This window comes from Centroberyx affinis, unplaced genomic scaffold (genome assembly GCF_046629955.1).
Source record: "Centroberyx affinis isolate AG114_WGS23_722 - 3 ecotype Tasmania unplaced genomic scaffold, CSIRO-AGI_Caff_v1 ptg002193l_1, whole genome shotgun sequence".
Taxonomy (NCBI): Eukaryota; Metazoa; Chordata; class Actinopteri; order Beryciformes; family Berycidae; genus Centroberyx; species Centroberyx affinis.
In genome coordinates, this window is record NW_027280501.1 from 24,030 (window position 1) to 38,944 (window position 14,915).

The 14,915-nt window shown below is 41.3% G+C and overlaps 1 protein-coding gene across 1 annotated transcript in view; it reads right to left on the reverse strand.

The window, feature by feature from the left end:
* LOC139655162 (cGMP-inhibited 3',5'-cyclic phosphodiesterase 3A-like) overlaps positions 1 to 14,443 on the reverse strand; it is a 32,774-nt gene extending 18,331 nt beyond the window's left edge. Inside the window, exons 1-5 of the mRNA XM_071532498.1 lie at positions 14,375 to 14,443; positions 5,277 to 5,522; positions 1,570 to 1,715; positions 1,296 to 1,411; positions 370 to 613 (exon numbers count right to left, since the gene is read on the reverse strand). Of these exons, the coding sequence (XP_071388599.1) occupies positions 370 to 613; positions 1,296 to 1,411; positions 1,570 to 1,715; positions 5,277 to 5,522; positions 14,375 to 14,443 (821 nt within the window). The remainder of the gene's footprint in view (positions 1 to 369; positions 614 to 1,295; positions 1,412 to 1,569; positions 1,716 to 5,276; positions 5,523 to 14,374) is intronic.
* Positions 14,444 to 14,915: the final 472 nt, after the last annotated feature.

Sequence of the window (14,915 nt, forward strand, 5' to 3'; positions counted from 1 at the left end):
AGTCCAAAGACAAGTTTCAGGGTAACTCAGAATATATCCGTGGCTCGAACTTAACGGTGAAATGAACTGCTCGATTTGTAAAATGTATGGTGCTGCGCCTTATATATAATAGGACAATGTAAGACCTGTAGTTAAGCTCCCAAAGTGTATAGATCCCCCCTATGTGAAGCATTTAAGGGGGGAATTCCCCCCCATTTTGAAAAATAAATTTCAGGCATTGCTTTGAATCAATCCATAAGGGCAACCAGTGTAGTATTGATTAAATAAATCAAAATAGAAGTAATAAATAAAGTTTCAGCATGTATGTAGTATGTGTGAGTGTCTGTGTGTGTGTGTGTGTGTGTGTGTGTGTGTTGGCACGTACGTTACCTGCTGCAGAGCGTTGGAGGCCTCCAGTGGGGGGTGGTGGAGCTCGGGGCGCTCTGGCTGTGAGTTAAGGCTCTGTGGTGGCTCCTGGGGGCCACAGAGCCGGGGGCCCGCTCTGTCAGGGGCCCGGTGGGCTCCGGCAGCTGCACTGAAAACGTCTTGACGGTGGGGCTGGACACCGGGGTCCCCTGGGTGGGAGGAGACGGGCATGGAGAGCCTAGAGGTGATATGTTGGAGGGGGGGAAACCTGGAAAAGAGAGGGACACTGTTGCTCTATGGAAATGACTGGCTCTGATGTTCTGGATGCTTCAAATAAGATTTTTTTAAGGAACTGAGTGTTCAATGACAGTGAAAGTAATTAATTACAATTACTCTCATTACTGTAATTGAGTAGCTTTTTGTGTAAATATATCCTTTTTGAGTACTTTTTGAATCTGTAGTTTAACTTTGAAGTATGTGTTGACTTAAGTATTGTACTTTGCTACATTTTGAATAACATCCAGTACAGAGTCCACTTTGTTTTGCATCAGAAACTGGCCAGTTGTAAATTGGCAAAATGTGGAGCCATTTGCAGTGAACGGTCCATCAGCCAAGAAGAGTAAATTAATCTGGGTTTACTTTTATATAACTTATTTTTTCCCAGTTAAAAGAATGTAGTTTGAAGTGTCCTCTCGGCCTTTTAGCATTGCATAGAAACGATCACGTGTAACAATGTTCTCTTTTATTAAAAAATAAATCAGTAACTTGTACTTAACACATTTTAAATAAGCTATTTTTTTTACTTTTACCTACGTAGATTTTTATACAAGTAATTTTACCTGTACTCAAGCCTTTCTGTCACATGTTCATTCACACGTGCGCCCGCACACAGACACACAGACACACACACACACACACACACACCTACACACACACTCACACACACACACCTGGTCTTCCCAGTGGTTTGTTGTAGAGGTGGTTGGAGGTGGCAGAGGCGGCACAGGAAGCAGACATGGAGCGGCTCTTAGAGATGGTCAGCATCACAGAATTGTTCCATGATTCACTGGTTCAACATAATGAAACAGACAATGAGATAAATAAAAATGTCTCACAGACCTCTTTTGTCAAATGTTCAATCCCAGTTGTATACAAGCTCAAAACGAAGCACGTTATTGAATTCAGTTCCAGTTCAGTTCCAACTATTGACCTATTGAACATTACCTGTCTGTGGTGTGTTTGATGCTGGCTGAGCGGTCTCGGCGTACCGGCCCTGGCTCGATGGTGGGCAGCCCTGTGGCCGAGGTGGTGGTGGTCCAAGTTGACGAGATCCTCCTCAACAGACCTGGGGGCAAGCTCCGCCTGAGACGCTGCAAACACATATATGCACACACACAGTAGTTTCACACGGAGTAGATGAGGCAAATACGACCAAACAGAGTGCCTAGGCCTTAGAAAGAATGTAACAAGCAAGTGGATTTGTAGGCCACCAAAAGCTGCATCTTATTGGATATTTCTTCAAATAAAACTATAAATTCTTTCAAACATGTCTAATATGAACAACTGGTTTTGAAATCAACAACATATAAGATCCAATCTATGTAGCATTGCTTGTACTGTTCATATGTCTTCACTATATAACTTTAGCCATGATAGTTCTTATACTGTTTGAACGTGACAGAAAAATGCCGGTATGTTATTAGGGACTGAAGAGTTAAAGGAATAGTTCACCCAAAAATGAAAATTCTGTCATCATCTACTCACCCTCATGCCAGTTGAAACACAGGTGAAGTTTGTCCATATCACACACAGGGAGGTTGCCATCACAACTCCATAGCAGTCTTCTCCAAAACTACTGAAGTCAGTGGGGACCAGTTCTTCAGAGTTCCAAAAAGACCTACAGTATATTTACACCATAATTTAGTGCAAATCTTAACTACAGCTGATTGATTTGCAACAAATAATGGTGTATAGGTCTTTCTATTCACAGTGTGATTGTTTGGCTGTTTTTGTTTTGGAACTCTAAAGAACAGGTCCCCATTGACTTCAGTTGTTTTGGAGAAGGCTGCTACCAAGTTGTGCTGGCAGCCTCCCTGTGTGTTATATGGACTAACAAATTTCACCTGTGTTTCATTTGGCATGAGGGTGAGTAGATGATGACAGAATTTTCATTTTTGGGTGAACTATTCCTTTAAAACAATGTCACGAGAAAGATATCAATCCTGCAGTTCAGGCCTGACTATCTACAGGTGTATGTAAGCATGGTGGTTGTTCAGAAAATGAGATGACAGGCGTGATTGACAGAAAGCCAGGGGAAAGGTTTAACACTTTTACACTTTGTTGAAAAAGATGGTGACTGTCTAGATTCCTAGATTCCTTCTGGGCACTACAAGCTGACAAGAGTAGATGACGCTTTACACTTACACTTAAACAGGTATGGGCATGGAAAAAAGTAATGGAAAATTTGAAAGGTTTTACGCACATCCAAAATGCTCTACATAGGAGCAAACAAAAACAGCAATCAAATGAAGAAAAGAGGATTGTCCACTCGCTGTAGGTGACCAAGACCATGTTTGGTTAAAACGTTATTGTCACAGTTTTACTTCAACAAATGTAACTTTTTGGGAGCATTGAAAAAAACAATAATGACATCAATATAGGAGGTTGCCATATTTATTCTCTCTGCCCATTCCTGTATTTTTCAGAAGCATATGAGAGATAGAATGGTAAGCAGAAGGGAGACTTGCTAGTATCCCCTGTGGTGTCAGTCTATCCAGTGTTGTAGATTTTGTTGTAAAGCCATGAGCTAAACCCAGTTATTTGTCGGTTGGTATTTTATTGCAGTTGGTTTGTTATTCTATCAGGGTCACATGCACAAAAACAACACACACACACACACACACACACACACACACACAGACACACACACACAGATTCTGACGTACACAAGCACATAAACAGAGATGCAGCCTGACAGGCCGTTGAGTGTGCTGTGTGAAGCTCATGGGGTGAGAGTGGGATATAGAGGGCAGCAGAGTATCAAATGTCTCATGCTATTGAGGAAAATCATGTCCATTCCTCTCTGCCTGTTCACTTCTTAGGCAGACAACCACACACATTAATACAGACATCTACATATTTGCCATGCACACGCACACAACACTTCTATGCTATACTTCTCTCCTTTGGTGAGGGAGGAAATCTGATGAAAAGATCTACAATACTGTGTGTGTCTGAGAGAGACAGAGAGAGAGAGACAGAGAAATTCAGTGATCAAAAGAGAATGACAGTCTAATATCCCAGTAATGTGGTGTGATCAGCGGTGTGAGTGCTAGCACAGTTCACAGGTCAGCCTTTTCCAAAATAATTGAAGTGAACAGGAATCGGTTCTGTAGAGTTCCAAAAAGGGAAAAAAATAACCATAAAATTACTCTGAATAGCTCAAGCATAAGCCAAGTGTTCTGAAGCCAAACAATTGCAATGTGAATCCAAAAGACCTTTATTTAGACAAGTATTTAGCATGAGTCTTCACTAAAACTGTTGATTTCAGAATTGCGTTCTACTCAACGTGAACATACGACCCTTCCCCATTTCCCTGTGTACACTCCTCCGCAGAGGTCTACATCACACAAACAGAAAAAGCTCTTCTCCAAGTGACTTATAACCGCTTACTTACCTGACTTTCAAACAAAGAAATAAAAATGTCCGACTTCGATAGAGAAAAGGAACCTACAGTTGTTTGCCCTTTTTGGAACTCTAAAGAACCAATTCCCGGTCATGTCGGTTATTTGGAGAAGGCTGACACGGAGCTGTGCTAACTAACTCCTGGGTGAGTAAATAATGACAAAATGTTTTTTGGGTGAACTATTGGATAAATCTATGCAACAGAAGAGTGTTCAATGTCTGGGAATGCTGCTAAAGACTAGACAGAGAGTTAGAATGCCAACCAGGACCCAGAATGGCTGCAGTTGCACTGTGGGCAAAAATTTGTTTTGTACATCAAATGAAAGCTCTCCGAATGTCTTTGTTGAATAAAAAGCAAATTACTAAAACCATGGGCAAAAGTAAAAATAACAGTAAAACCAAACTAAAAACTAAAGTTAAAATTTTAAACTGGACTTTACCAAGAAGAGCCAAAGTATTTTACTCTCCAGTAAAGTTGGTCAAAAGGTGACAAACAAATTCACTTCAATCAATGGTAATCATATTTATGATTACCATTATTTAACTGCTGTTTCTGTCCTTATGTCAGAGCAGCACAAATGCTGTACGACGGCACAATTGAGCCAAATCACCAACTTTAAATTGCCACACACAGACCCACAAATCCCCCAATGAGCTAGAATGAGGCAGCATCTCATTGAGTTCCACTAGATGGGCTGAGCAGTGGAGTGTGCTCAGGCAGTGTTTAAGCTGCTAGTCACTTTCCTGGTAGGCTATCCTGCATAGCATCACACGCTTTATTTAGTTTCCCTGCCGTCTTAAGTGCCTGCATACATTTTGAAGCACTGGCCTTGTAAAACATTAAAAAGCCCTCTGGAAGCCTGTGCGTCATTGTCAGCTACATTAGGGCCCCGTGCCACGCCAGCATCGAGGGGTGAAATGGGGATGATGTATGCAGGGTGAGGTACACCTGTGTGTGTGTGTGTGTGTCTGTCTGTCTGTCTGTCTGTCTGTGTGTGTGTGTGTGTGTGTGTGTGTGTGTGTGTGTGCACATGTGTTTATCAAACCCCTTGCACTTGATTTCAATCCAAGTATTTGCTCTCTGGATAATATGAGTGTATTTGTCAGTGAGTGTGTGTGTGTGTGTGTGTGCGTGTGTGCATTGTCCTCAGTCCTCAGCATTCTTTTGTTTTGAAATTGTAAACCAGTCATTGTATATTACATCAAACCCATCAAGACGGACACAAGAACTTTTTCAGAACACCTACCTTTGGAATGGCCAGCTTCTCTGCTTTTTCGGGCCCCTCCTCGGAGTCGGAGCAGGTGTGTGTGTCTGCAGGGATGCGAGGCCGGTGCAGCGGCTGGAGGCTGATCTGGGTGCTGAGGAGGTTGCTGACGGCCTTCAGAGAGCTGCAGGTGTTAGGGGGCAGCGAGGGGTCCGCCAGCAGGTCTGAGATCAGCCCATGGGCCTCACCCATCACCGCAATGTCCACGGTCACACTGGTGCCCGAAGACTATAGACAGAGAGAGAGAGACAGAGAGAGGAAGACAGAAAGGAGGAGAGGGAGACCGAGACGCAGGAAGGGAGTGACGCGGGAAAGGAAACAAAGAGGAGGGAGGGAGAAGGACAGAGAGAGAGAGAATAATGGAGAGGAGAGAAAGAGAAAGAAAGATTGTCATTCTTTACTCATCTTTTCTGCCATAAAGCAATGATGATGCAGTGAACAGACGTCACACCACACTGACGCACGTAGCTCCTTTATCGCTACACCTGAGAGAGTGTGTTTGTGTGTGTATTGAGGACAACGTGTGTATGTGTGTGGTGTGTGTGTGTCTTTTTACAAAGTGAACAAACCTTTCACAGTCCCAAAAAATGATTAGCTGTTACATCCTGTCAGTTGTTGTACTGTATATAGCTCAGTCTGTCGATTTGAAAGTCTGAAAATGTGATCTAACTAATTAACTGAAACAAAAACAAAGCCAGTAGTGGGATGACAGTGGTTCAATAGAATGTGCAACACTACAATTATGGATCAGAGGGTTAAAACAACAAAGTTTAACAAAACTGTTGTCCATTATCTAGATTGAACTCAGGACTTAAGAAAAATCAGGTGTTTGCATCCCTGTATCACATGACAAGTTCCACTGAATATTCTTGGCATCTTGAGTTGAATGGATGAATATCAGATTTGATTTAGTTTAGCGAGGTGTGTCTTGGCTGCTTGGCCAAAGGAGTAGAATACATTTTTTCTTTCTATATTTGGCTGTCCATGCTAGACCACCTTAACTGTAACGCTGAGGCAGGTAGAGCCCTAACCCTATTGACTGATCAGCCCAAAGGCTCATTCATGTCAAAGGTCAATCATGTGGTGTCAGAATATTTATAATGGATCCCACCTGTCACTGTCAACATGTGCTAATCAGTTCCTCCTCAGCTGATAATCCATTTCCTCACACTCCATGCACACGCAGAGACACACACATGTATGTGTATGCGTATGCACATGCATATACAGTATGTATGTTTTATGCAGTGAACTCAATCCATATAATAGAATCAGAAGAAGCTAGAGAAAGCTGGTGAATAAAAGAGAGAAGGGGTAGATAAAGTAGAATCTGGGCATAATTCACAAATCCTGCAGCAGTGAAAAAAGGTGGACTCGTACTCATGAGTAAGCAATCGAAAGAATATCTACAAAGATGATTTCCGAGACAATTTTAGACTGCTTGGGCCTGCATAATTCAATTTATTTATAAGCTTTGGCTTGGTATTGCACCAGGTATTTCAGTCATTTGAAAGACTTCCTTTTGAAAGGATGGTGGCGGTGGTGGGGTGTGTCTGTGTGTGTGTGTGTGTGTGTGTGTGTGTGAGTGTGAGTGGGTGTATGTGCACACGTCTTTGAGGAGTGTATGAGATGAACATACTAACAGAGCTCAGTGAACATTAGCCACTTGCTAGTGTAAGAGCAGCCAGACATGCAAACTCCCCGTGATGTTTTCTGCTCTTCTGCTCCTGCTCTGCTCCTCCATCCCACTGTGCCAACTCACTAAGCAAATGAGCTCACATGATCGCTCCACCCATAAGCCCTCGCTCTCCCATCTGCCTGCCCCCTGCGGCTACTACGCTTGACGGCTGACAACAACCTATACTTTTGCCACGCTGTTTCTCTTTTCTTAACTTTTTCACTCAGTTGTGGTTTCATTGCATGTTTTTTCATCTCCTGAGAGTTGTCTGTCCTACAAAGATTACTCCCACTATGAAATATTAAACTTGCCATACCGTATTTTACATGCTATTCTATTCTATTCTATTCTAGCAAGGGATCATAAAGCAATTTAGCATGGAAATCATCAGATCCTTCCACTCTATTTTTAGATAATTATGCCAAGTTACGACATGAGCTCAATCCTTCTTGTTTACGATTGTACATTTTCCCTGATTTCTTTTTTGTTTTTTTTTTACCATACAAACAAAATAAACAACTAAATATTGTATATATCAACATGAAGGCAACAGAGGGACAAGGAAATTGTTTCTGTATACACACAATGGAATAATAATAATAATAATGAAATAATGAAGCGATAGCATGGGAGAATGGCCATCTAAACAGCTTTCATTTCCCTGACTCACTCTCTCTCTCTTACTTCAACCTGTCATTCAACTCAACTCCATTCTGACAGAAAGTGTTATGTGTCATGTTTTCATTTTGTTATTTCATTTTATCTCTTACTCATAGCTATTGTGTGGGGTAGAGCTGAATCTAAGATAGGAAGTGAGAAAGACAGGGACGGATGAGGGGCGAAATAGAAAAAAAGCAAAAACAGCAGAACCACCCTACTGTATGCAAACAAAGTGACAGATGATTCTCATAATTTGCTTCCTTAAACACATTGTATTAGCTCCTCAAACATGTCAGGGCTGTGATGAGATGAGCAAACGCATCAACCACATAGGAAGAGAGTTTCCTGGAAGAGCGCTCTGATCGGATGTGTATGTGTGTGCATGCATGCGTGTGTATGGGTGAGTGTGCATGTGTCACCTCAACCTGAACAAAACCCATTAGGCCACTCCAGAGCTTTATGACATCCTGCTATTGTGACATTCACCCATTACCTGGCAGTAATGGACTCTGTTCAGCTAATGTCAGAGAGAGAGAGAGAGAGAGAGAGAGGGACAGGGAGCGTGTGTGCATGTGTGGGTGCATGTGTGTGTGTTCGTTTGTGCGCACGTGTGTGTGTGTGTGTGTGTGTGTGTGTGTGTGTGTATGGGCGTGCGTGTGTGTGTGTGTGCATGTGTGTGTGTACTGCAACTGTTTTTATGATTTTATGGACAGAATTTTCTCTGTTAGAATTCACATACTGAATTTCCCAGGTATTTTAGTATGCTACCTCAGGTGTTAAAATTGATTTAAAAAAATGTATGTGTGTGTATTTGCGAGCACATTCAGTGTGATGTGTGCAAAAGCATTTGAGCCGATCAAGTGCTACAAAGAGCTGTTCTAGTAGAGAGAGAGAGAGCAGAGGCAAGGCAAGGGAGAAGGTTATCGATCCCTTCCAGCATAAAGGCCCATAGGAAACAGCAGGGAGAAGAGACGGTCAATGAGTACATCGACACCCGACACACACACACACACACACGCATGGACACAGGCACATATGTATGCACACACACACAGGCATGCACCAGAACAAACCCTTGGGATCAGGCTGTCAATACAGTAATGTGCGACTGATTGAACAGTTTCAGGGTAATACATGCTGCACACACTAAAGCTGGGCCATAATCCCTCACCAAATGCGGTGCACTGTAACGGAACACAAGATTAAACACTGCCTATGATGATGCACACAGATAAGCAAAATAAGATCTGGGCGGGTACACATCAAGCTTCTAAGAATAGGAGTACTGATCTGGGATCACTGGTCAGGTCACACATCATCATCAACTTTAAGAGGTAAAGTGATGTCAGTTCAGAGTAAGTTTGGCATTCGGACGAATACACAGGGGAGGGCAGTGGACTGAATCTATAGTCCATGAAACTCAAAGGGGGAAGCACACACAGGGACAAAAAATACACTCAAATTGATTTAATTTATTCATTTATTTAGAGCCACCATTGAGCATTTAAAAACTACATTTCAATTAAAGTTCAATTTACAGTTTTTCTCGATCGCTTACACACTATAACTGGGCCTATTAACTAAACATCCCAAACCATGACCCCATCTACCAAAAGACAAACCCATTTGCCAAAACTAGAAACACTATTCCCCTGTTTTCACACATGATTCACATTTGTTGAACTTTTTGTGAAAAACTCTACACACAAATCCCTTCATATATCACTGGCTGCACCATGTGCTCATTTAGAAAGCACTGGCATTCAATATCATTAACTCAAGTCATCACAGCTCAAACCCAATTAACACACAATTCCCCAGGTGCAAACACTAAGAGTCAAAATTGTTCACACACCAATCAGAACCTCAGGATAAATACATAGATAGATAGATAGATAGATAGATAGATAGATAGATAGATAGATAGATAGATAGATAGATAGATAGATAAAAGGGCCATGGGTCAGTTCACTTGTTTTGGAACAATGGATCCACAAAGACCTGAAGGTAGAAGAAGAGGACACAGGAGAGGAGGTGGAAGAGGAAGGGCAAGGGCAAGGAGACAAATAGTTTCTGATGAGATTCTCAAATTGGGATGCTGAGGCATAAATGTGATTTCTTTCTTTATCTACAAACTGTTTTTTTTTTAATTGGTTTATATTGGTAAATACATGGAAATTATTTTACTGAATTCTACGTTCTTTATCAGTTGCATATTTTTACAGTACATTTACTTTTTCACTCAATTTCAGTTTATTTTACTAAAATATATACTAAAATACTAAAATATATATTGAAAATGTATACATGTGTTGTGTCTTTATATTGTGTTCATCATGTAAAGAGTTTGTTCTGGGGGAAAACCATAAGTGCCATTATTCATTGCAGTAACAGGTTTTTACAGTAGTGTTCTGAATTGATCTCACCAGTGTGTAATGGCTACTTTGTAGTGTATGTGTATTTGATGGCTTTTGTGTGATGTCTGAAGGCAAAGTTTGGTTTAGATGTAAGATTACATGGTTTTGAGTGGAGAGTTTGGTTTTGACATGGAAGTTTGAAGTTTGTGAAGATGAGTGTGCAGTTATGCATTTGTGTTTAGAGTTTTGGGAAATGGAGCATAATTTCAAGAAATGTGTCTTAGCAATCAAGAAAAACTGTAAGCTGCTCTTGTTATGTATTTGTCCGTGCACACCGCGTGTGCATGGACAATTACAAAGGGGATCGGCAATATATGCAATGACGAATGATTGACAGGAGGGTGTACGCTACTGCCCAACTCTAGTTCAGAGCTCATTCCAGAGGAGTAGCGATGCCACCAATATCAGTTTTTCACTGCTGATATTGACTAATACACAATAATGGCAATGACGATTGCTCTCTTTCCTCCCATTTCCTGTTCCTCCTCCTCTTCCTCCATATCCGCTACTTCCCTCTGTTTCAGATTTCTCTCTCTACCCCCATCCCCCCAGCTCTCTCTTGAGAGACAGTTAAGAGATATGGAGGCAGATCAGGCATAAAGGAAGCACTGGGCAGATGGTGAGAGAGAGAGAGAGAGAGAAGAGAAGAGAGAGATAGAGAGAACGAGACAGAGAGTGAGAGATAGAATATGAGAGAGAGAGAAAGAGAAAGAGAAAGAGAGAGAGAGAGAGAGAGAGAGAGAGAGAGAGAGAGAGTTAGAAGCAAGAGAGGGAGGAGTCGAGCTGAGTCCACAGGCAGGCCATGGCCAGTCAAGTGAAAAAGAGAACAGCTCACTCTAGCAGACCAGCTGAGCTCCTCCACAGTCTAATCTAGAACAACTGTAAATACTACAGCACTACAGTTCTGACCCACCCATTGTTTCTGTACTACTACAACAACAATAGTACAGAAACGTGAAGGAAACCTGTATAACTATACGATTCCCTTGTTGAAGAATATAATTAATGGGGAACTCAGTAAGGATTTTCCATACTGTTTAGTCCACAAACTAATGACTCTCTGTCTGAAACAGAACAGACTTCATATGGTATCAATATAACACCTACAGTATTGGGCAATTGGAATAAAGTTCCAGACCATTCAAATTGTGAACTAAGAACGTCAAGAAGCTTTGGGGTATTTCAGAACATTTTTGAATCTCCGGTGCAATTTCTCAAAAATTAAAATATGAATGGGCAGTTCTCATGCAGAACTTCAGTTCTCCTGCTACTGAACAACAGCTTATAGATCAGTGAAGATAGACACTTTTAGTCGCTAATTTCAGTTGCAGAAGTAGCCAACAATGCATGCCAGAGGCCAAGATGTCCTGGATACAGGAGAATGATAATGGATTGTAGAATAGAAGCTTCTCAGTTTCAAGCCCATGAACATTTCAGATTCACAGTAGTTGCTCAATTGTTTCAATAAAGGATACTATAATCCCAAACAAACATGCACATTGATTTGTCAATTTATGATGTGTAAGGAGTGTGGGCTAGCTGAACTGTGAGTTACTTTTTCGTTGCATCTGTGAGTTATTAATGAAGGTCCATGAACTCCTTTGACCACCATGTATTTGTAACCGTGTTATTTTTCATTGAGTCTACCTTTCTCACATGTTCACAATAAGTAAATGTCAACCCCAAATCAATAAATATTGATGCAATTGTTCATTATGTGTGAGAAGATAAGGAAACTATGCAATCTTTGGATGATGTCCTGGGATCTATCTTGAGATAACACTTTGCTACCCACCTCAAGACACCTTCAACAAATAACCATTTGAGAACAATACTGACATTAGATCTCTCAACACTAGCTTCACTCTCCAACTTATGAACAGCAGTCTCTCACATAATTGCCCTAAAAACCAGGCTGTATCAAGAGGCTTAATTTAGACATTGCTTCAAGTTGTCCCATTTTAATCATCACGTCATCACTGATTAAATGGCTGTTTCTCTTTTTTCTGCACACATGGATGGGCACACACACCCATGCAGACATGCACATTCAGGCACAGGCATACACACCGGGACACACAGAGGGGAGAGAGGGGAGAGAGTTCAATAAAGCCAATACTGAACCTGTTTGGGAGGATGTGCAGTGTCCTGATGGCGTCCCATGATAGTTGCTGAGTGCCTCCTCTGCATTATTTGTGTCCAATCTGAACCAAATCGGTCAATCCCAACCTTTCTATCTAGATTCCTGTGGATGACACAACAGCCTTGCAATCTCTTCCCTTCTTTTAACCCTACTTCAAACGTCACTTTTGTTGTAAGAGTTGAGTCTCTCTCCAAAGCAGGCTGACATTTCAGTAGTGTTGCACACAAACGCTTCCTCACCCTCTTCTCTCCTCTGCTCTTCTCTTCTCTTCTCTTCTGCCTCACAGGCTACAAACGCACAGTCACCACCACGAACCTCCCCCTGCCCTCTCACCCGCCCCTGCTTCTGCATCTGCCAATTGCGAATAATCACAGGTGCTTCAGGGATGGGATGACCTACAGTATACAGGAATCAGTTGTATTGAAGTTACCTGGTTGCTAGGATACATCAGGGCAAAGATCAAAGTGACTCGTCTATGGACCATAAAATAGTTGTTCGGGGCTCAGTTGGCCAGAGTAATACTACGCCCACTACTTGTCAAGTGTTTCCTGTGATGGCTGTTGATGCATGACAACCAAGCATCGAGTAATGTGCATTATCAGAACATTGCTTTCCACATCAGGAAACTGAGGTACTTATTGATTCATTAAAAGTCTATTGTACAACGCAGATGCAGGTTTTGTTGTTGGCTAAAGGACCAATAGCTGCAATGTATTACATCTTTCAAATGTTAACAGAGGTGCTGTTCCAGATACAACAATAATGAGCTTTATATGGCACTAGTACGCAGTTACAAAGCACATAACAGTAAAAAAATGAAAACAAAAAACAAACTCCACAAAACTTCACAAAAGCAAGGTGGAAAACAAGGTGAGAATATAACAGCAAGGGAAGAAACACAAAAGTAAACCATGACAGTGAAGTAAAAAAGAATAATGAATGGTCATTACATAAATTTAAGTCAATAAAAATGAGTTATAAGAGGTGATTTAAAAGATGATATTGATTTAGCCAGCCTAAGCTCGTTGGGCAGGCAATTGGAAAGTCTAGGAGCCCTGATGGCAAAAGTCCAATCATCTCTTGTTTTTACACTTTCTACACTTTGGAACAGTCAATAGTGAACTGCCCGAGGATATCAGGCTACAATCCGGCTCAGATCCGGCCCCATCTATGCCTTCAACAAAAGTGATCAGTAAAAGTTCAAAATAAATTCTTAAACTAACAGATAATCCATGTAAAGATGCTACATTTGGGGTGATGTGGTCTTGTCTTTTTGTTCCACTAAGAATCCTTGCTGCTGCATTTTGTACAAGCTGGTGATGAGACTTTTGGCTGAAGCAATAATGCAAGGAGCTGCAGTAGTCTAAGTGAGAAGAGATAAAGGCATGGATGACTTTGTCCAGATCACTAAAGGTTAGAATCTGCTTAATTTTGAAAATATTCCTAAATTCAGAGAAACAAGATTTCTAGATACTGGCTTTACACTGGCAGACACAGTAACTAATTCTTGATTAATCATTTTAATGGAGTTCTGATTTTTTTTTTCATTAAGTTGTAGAAAGTAGTAGAAAAGTAGTAGAAAATTCTGTGACATTCAGCAGTTTATATCTGTGTGGTTATTTATGAGAGTTGCTAGACTATTAGTGTCTGTGAGTGTTATAGGCAAGCCTAATTCTGTGTTGTTGGCATAACAGTGAAAATGTATGTTATGTTTGTGTATAATTATGCCCAGGGTGGAAACATGTAGATGTAGAATAAGATGGGACCCAGGATTGAACCCTGTGGAACCCCACATGTAATGTCTCCTGATGATGTGGATAACTTGCCTATGGTGACTTAAAATGTTCTGTTGGAAAGGTAGGAGTTGAACCAGTGGGGAGTTAGTCCCTGAGACCAACCCATTTTCTCAAGTGATTTAATAAAATGGCATGGTCTAGTAGCATCAGTCTAGATGATTTAAAATCAAACATTCCACAGTATCTGCTGCTAGAAAAACGTCATTGATCAGTCTCAGTGCTAAGAAGTGTTGTAAAGATTAGAATTACTCAAAGATATTATTTTGAGTCATAAAATATATCAGTTGGGTTGAGACTTGGGAGTCAAAGGGTCAAAGGGTCAAGACTACGTTTCTTGAAGAGGTTGAATCACTGCATGTTTATCACTAGAAGCAAAAAACAGTGGCCAGAGAGTAATGGTGGAAAGACCAATTCCTAGTGAATCGATTCAGGATGGGTTCACTACACTCCCCCATGCTGAACCAACTGAACAAATGAATCACTCACGTCTGTTCACTCAGTCTGATACAGCAACTAAATGGTTGGTTCAGTCCAAAAGAAAGATGTCGATTCAGCAACTGAACTACTAACCCGTAGACTAGCAACTGAACTGCTGAACAAACTGAACGAATTGAAACAGTTCATCATAGCAGAATTACCAGCAGTGACAGACAGGGCCCTACCAGAGGGTGCGATCTGGAGATTTACATCCTTCACTTTGTTTTGGATGTAGGTATATTAGTACATTGAAGTATGTTAAAATTGACTAGAAGAGGGGCTAACAACTGAGTCTATAACAAAGTCGAGACCAACTGGGTCCCAATCCTCTTTGGATGGAGGCTATCTCACTTGAGAAGGATGGGTCTTGACCAAAACAGGTCAAGATATTAACATTGTTGACCCCAATGGAGAAGTGGTCCTTGAGCCAGTTATGAAAGCTATGCACCC